The sequence below is a fragment of the Diadema antillarum genome, unplaced genomic scaffold (genome assembly GCF_040938485.1).
Source record: "Diadema antillarum isolate AM-2024a unplaced genomic scaffold, OU_Dant_1.0 scf00000022, whole genome shotgun sequence".
Lineage (NCBI taxonomy): Eukaryota > Metazoa > Echinodermata > Echinoidea > Diadematoida > Diadematidae > Diadema > Diadema antillarum.
Window position 1 is genome coordinate 1,522,501 of NW_027270911.1, and position 5,736 is coordinate 1,528,236.

General features: G+C 40.5%; 1 protein-coding gene across 1 annotated transcript in view; it reads right to left on the reverse strand.

The window, feature by feature from the left end:
- The window catches only part of LOC139730972 (prostaglandin E2 receptor EP2 subtype-like), a 9,506-nt gene extending 6,196 nt beyond the window's left edge, over nucleotides 1–3,310 (reverse strand). The window contains exon 1 of the mRNA XM_071641855.1: nucleotides 2,753–3,310. Within this exon, the coding sequence (XP_071497956.1) occupies nucleotides 2,753–3,310 (558 nt within the window). The remainder of the gene's footprint in view (nucleotides 1–2,752) is intronic.
- Between the last annotated feature and the right edge of the window lie 2,426 nt (nucleotides 3,311–5,736).

A 5,736-nucleotide genomic window follows, 5' to 3' on the forward strand; every position in this document is an offset into this window, starting at 1 on the left:
CTAATAGATCACACTTTGATGTCTTGTTTAGAGAAAACCGCATTCTTAAGATTACTGCATGACTTGACTTTAGCTGCGTTTTTTTTAATGTATACAATGTATAAATTGACACTACCCCTGCTGCATTTGAGGAAATGTTCCAAAAGAATTGAGTTATATTTATACAGTCCATACATGATTACTCGAGTACTCAACAAGGCAAGCGAGGCAAAGAATGTGCGTAGCCACGACGAAATTCGGAACTGCAGCCTTATCTCGTATTCGGTACACACACACACACACACACACATGCGCGCGCGCGCGCACACACACACACACACACACACGCACACTTTTTTTAATTTTTTTTTTTAATTAGATTATATATATTTGAAACATTTAAACAGACATAACAGAAAGAATAATATCACAAGACAAGCACACATACACAACAAACACAGAAAAGAACAAAATCAGCTAAAGCTAAAAATTGACTTTGCAACGAACACACACACGCGCGCGCGCACGCACATATGCAATGATTTTGCATAAAACTTACGAAAACTGTTTAATGTATGAACAAAAGGGACTCTTGAATGGCTTTGATTTCTTTTTAATGGTTTTACATGTTGCCACTGCCTTAGTGGTAACGTATGAACGATATAATTATTCTTTTTTCTCTCTTGAACAAGATTGCTTGCATTCACTGGCTAAAAGGTTTTCTGTTGCAAGGGCTTTGGAGAGCTCTTCAAAATCAATTCTGGTTTTCTGAAGCATTAGATGCGTAAATGGCATCTGCTCGTACTATGTGATTACAGGGGCGTCACCAGCTTTTTTTCGAGGGGGGTGCGTTTTGACTAATGTAACGAGATTTTTTTTTTTTTTTTGGACAGACATTTGGAATATAAGAAGCTCTCAATCCCTAGACTTTTACTGTTGTTGAGGGAAACCAAGCGGGGAAATGGCACCGGCGTCGCTAGGATTTTATCTTTTACAGTAAAAACAAACAAAAAAAAACTACCATTTGGAGCTATATTTTTTCGCTTTGGAAATAAAGGGGGAGGCCGCACCGGGCGCAGCTGCCGGCAATTACTGGCAGCAACATCAGGAGAAAGGCATAACAATTAAATGCGAGCGAGCGAGCTTGAATATTTTGACATTTTACAGTAAAAAAAACCCCTGCCGTTTGTTGCTATATTTTTTCGCTTTGGAAATAAAGGGAGGGGGGGGGGGGGCACCGGGCGGAACTGCTGGCAATTACTGGCAGCAACATCAGGTGAATTGCATAACGATTCAATGCGAGCGAGCTTGAAAATTTTACATTTTACAGTCCAAAAACTGCCGTTCTTAGCCATATTTTTTTCGCTTTGGAAATCAAGGGAGGGGGGCGCACCGGGCGGAATTGCTGGCAATTACTGGCAGTAACATCAGGTGAATTGCATAACGATTAAATGCGAGCGATCGAAGAGAGCGAGCTTGAAAATTTTACATTTTACAGTCCAAAAACTGCCATTCTTAGCCATATTTTTTTCGCTTTGGAAATTAAGGGGGGGGGGATGGAGCGCATGCCACCGGGCGCAACTGCTGGCAATTACTGGCAGCAACATCAGGTGAATTGCATGACGATTCAATGCGAGCGAGCGAAGAGAGCGAGCTTGAAAATTTTGACATTTTACAGTAGAAAAACTGCCGTTTGTAGCTATATTTTTTTCGCTTTGGAAATTAGGGGGGGGGGGCGCACCGGGCGGAACTGCTGACAATTACTGGCAGCAACATCGGGTGAATTGCACAACGATTAAATGCGAGCGAGCTTGAAAATGTCACATTTTACAGTCCAAAAACTGCCGTTCTTAGCCATATTTTTTCGCTTTGGAAATTAAGGGGGGGGGGGGTGGAGCGCATGCCACCGGGCGCAACTGCTGGCAATTACTGGCAGCAACATCTGGTGAGTTACATGACGATTCAATGCGAGCGAGCGAAGAGAGCGAGCTTGAAAATTTTGACATTTTACAGCAGAAAAACTGCCGTTTGTAGCTATATTTTTTTCGCTTTGGAAATTAAGGGGGGAGGGGAGCAGCGGGCGCAACTGCAGACAATTACTGGCAGTAACATCAGGGGAACTGCATAAAGATTAAATGCGAGCGAGCGAAGAGAGCGAGCTTGAAAATTTTACATTTTACAGTCCAAAAACTGCCGTTCTTAGCCATATTTTTTTCGCCTTGGAAATTAAGGGAGGGGGCGCACAGGGCGGAACTGCTGGCAATTACTGGCAGCAACATCAGGGGAATTGCATAACGATTAAATGCGAGCGAGCTTGAAAATTTTACATTTTACAGTCCAAAAACTGCCGTTCTTAGCCATATTTTTTCGCTCATAAATTAAAGGTGGGGGGTTTAGCGCATGCCACCGGGCGCAACTGCTGACAATTACTGGCAGCAACATCAGGTGAATTGCGTATCGATTCACTGCGAGCGAGCGAAGAGAGCGAGCTTGAAAATTTTGACATTTTACAGTAGAAAAACTGCCGTTTGTAGCTACATTTTTTCGATGAAATCTTTGAAGGCTTCCGTGTATTATTTTGTATTACATAAAGAAAAACTGTGCTGCACATTAGATAAGTCAATCATTCCATTGTTTCTGTGTATTTTCACTGTTCAAATATTAATCAGTAACTTTCAGTTTTCAACTGGTTTTCTCGCATTAAAAGAATATGCAGAAATCAAATCAAATCAAATCAAATCAAATGAAATCGAATTTTAGCTAATAAGCTTACCCTCTGGTAAGATCCGATCCTCAAAAACGGTAGCGATGCAATCAATGCAGACATGCACAACATTACGACTGTCATGCATCTGACTTTGGTGACCCCGAACAGGTTCTGGTATTTGAAGGGCTTCACGAGGGCGGTGTAGCGCTCGACCGAGAGCAGGACGGTCATGCAGCCCGAGGCGATGGGGTAAAAGTTGGTCAAGAACCCGAAGAGATCGCAGTAAGCGGAATGCGTCGCGTCTGGGATGAGGGTATTCACGCCCTTCCGCACCAGATAGGACAGCATGGCGGCGAGATCGACCCACGAGAGCGTGGTGATGAGGAGAGTGAACGGAGTGAGTCTTCGACCACACCCTGGTCGCGTGTAGACGACCACGGCCATGACGTTGCAGAAGAGGCCCGTGACGATGGTGAGATAGGTTTGAATCTTCGCCGGGTTGGCCATCACGATGTCCATAGGTTGGTCCGCAGCGACGGTCGTGGTTAGCCAAGTTTCGTTCTCGTAGGTCGTTGATGCATTTGGAGTCGCATGAGGAAAGTTTGGTACATGAAATTGATCCATCTGAGGTCAACCGTCCTGTATCCTATACCAGTTCGAATGTTACTGGTATATACTTGAGAAGTGATTTCTCCTTTTGTGTATCTGTGAGAATTCTGTAACAAAAGCAAGAACTATTTACTATAACGTTCTCAAGATTTAGAAGATCTTAAGATAAGCTGGAGATCTTTGAGATCTGATCGTGAGATTCAAGTTTCGCTAGAAATTGCAAAAAAAAAACCAACAACAACAAAACATATCATTATTGTCGTCTAAATTTGTAAAGATTACGCTGGAGTAATTAAAAAAGTCCTCACACAAATTAATTGAGAGTAAGAAAAAGTCCAAGTTGATAGACTACATCCGTATACTATGATGTCAATATTTACCTAGCCTAAGATCTGCAACCATTCCGAAGAATAGAAGACGTACATTTTTCATCTATTCTTACTTTTTTTTCTTGAAAGTGTATTTACTTATCACCTGCTCATGGTAAGAAATTTGACTACGTGATCATGTTTTATATGCAGACACAATATTCGACACAGTATAGAATCCAATAATATTCCCATATCTAAAATGCTGCTTGTCACTACGCTTTCAGCAGTTTTCTGTATAGTGGGCTTAGTGTGTATATGTTGCATGCATACAAAGTCTAATGCAATAGATGACGTTCCTTTCTTATAAGTTATAGTCACGATAGTTGCAGATTGGTGCTTTGCGCTCCCTGATCTGTTTTCTATTACCCGCTTTTCTTTCCCTATAGTCTACGAGCCAGTGCAAATTTGTGTCAATTCCCTTGCTGCATTTCATTGGACCAAGGTATATTGATTACTAAAAATTGATCAATCTTGTCCCCGCCTATGCGGGTACTGCGTAATCAGCTTGCAATAATTGGTCGGCAATAATGGCTTGCAAACGACCAGATGCTTTATCCCATCGGGGATTTTGACAGAGCAAATCAAAGTTGAATTTATTGTTGCAACAATGTTAAAGGGGCGTTCCAGACGATTTTCATAATTTCACACCATGTGGTACACAAATCGACAACTCCATGTATACATTTGTGGAATTTATTGTGGTTCTTGAGCAGAGAAACAATACTTTGAAAAACGTTAAACAAATTACACCGAAAAAGGATGATGACATAGGAGGTTCACATATTTCAGAAATGTAGCAGTGTGATTCCATTACAATACTGCTTGCTTGAGAGTTCACCTGTGTATAATCTATGCATGCCTTCTTCTTCCTTGAGCCCCATCTCATGCATTCTTATGGTGACTCTGCCATGTCATCATCCTTGTTCATTGCAATTTGTTCTAAATTTTGAAAATATTCTTATTCTTCATCCCAATTATCATAAATTCTGAAACTCTGTCCTCAGTATAATTTATTGTTGTTCATAAATGTAAAAATCTGAAAATCATCCGGAGGTCTCCTTTAAGTGATGACTGCAGGTCTTATTCATTAATGATCCTATTTCAAGGAGAGTTCTGAAGGATCATCACGAAATTATCACAGCTGCATGCAGTTTTCGTCTTCTCGCAGATTAACTTCCCAGGTCACTCCGCTGTGACTATCTTTGAACAGCGGCATATGATTATTTATCATCATGGAGCTACTACGAGTATAGAAGCTCCATAGTATCATCCAGACTTAATTCATATTTCACCAAAACACGCTCTTGCCAACAACGTCGGCGAGATCGATAGCTACGGTTGACCGCTAACGATCCTGGCTAATCAGTGATGATCTCCCGCGTAAAAATTCAGTTGGCTTTCGTGCCTCTTTGTGATTTTGACATAAATACTATGCGCATGACGCAGATTGGAACAAAGTGTCTGTCTTTGTCAGAATATTCTACTATTATTATTTTTGAACTAAGAAAAGGTTGTTGGGGTGGCTTTCTACCCGATCAAGAACATGGATAAATCTATTTTTAACCGTAACATTTTGTTAATGATGCTCCATTATAGCAATGGCGATGAATATCGTTGCATTATACCATTATGTGGGTAAAAATCCTTGTACCTTAATACAATAATCTTAATAACAGTAACATCAAACTTTAATGTTGTTTGTATGCCGATGAGGAAATATTTCAAATATTGTGATTCATAGGCGTTCAATGCTGATGGCATATATGGGAATTAATTTTGTAATTTAAGTTTCTTCTGCATGCCTTTTCAACGTCATTCTATATCAATTTGCAATTCTTCCACCTGCTAAAAGAGACTTTTTTAAAAATCATATTTGAGTTAGCTGTTTCCGGCTGCAAAACAAGGCCGAATAATCTTCATTATCATTTTGTATTTTGGGAAAATCCTTTTCTTAGGCATTATCTGCATGAAATTTTGAATACATTGCGAGCCCATCGCATTAATATCAATAGCTTGGTTTTCAAACTACTACACAAACTTGTTCCTAGGGAGATTTCTGCTAAATTAACA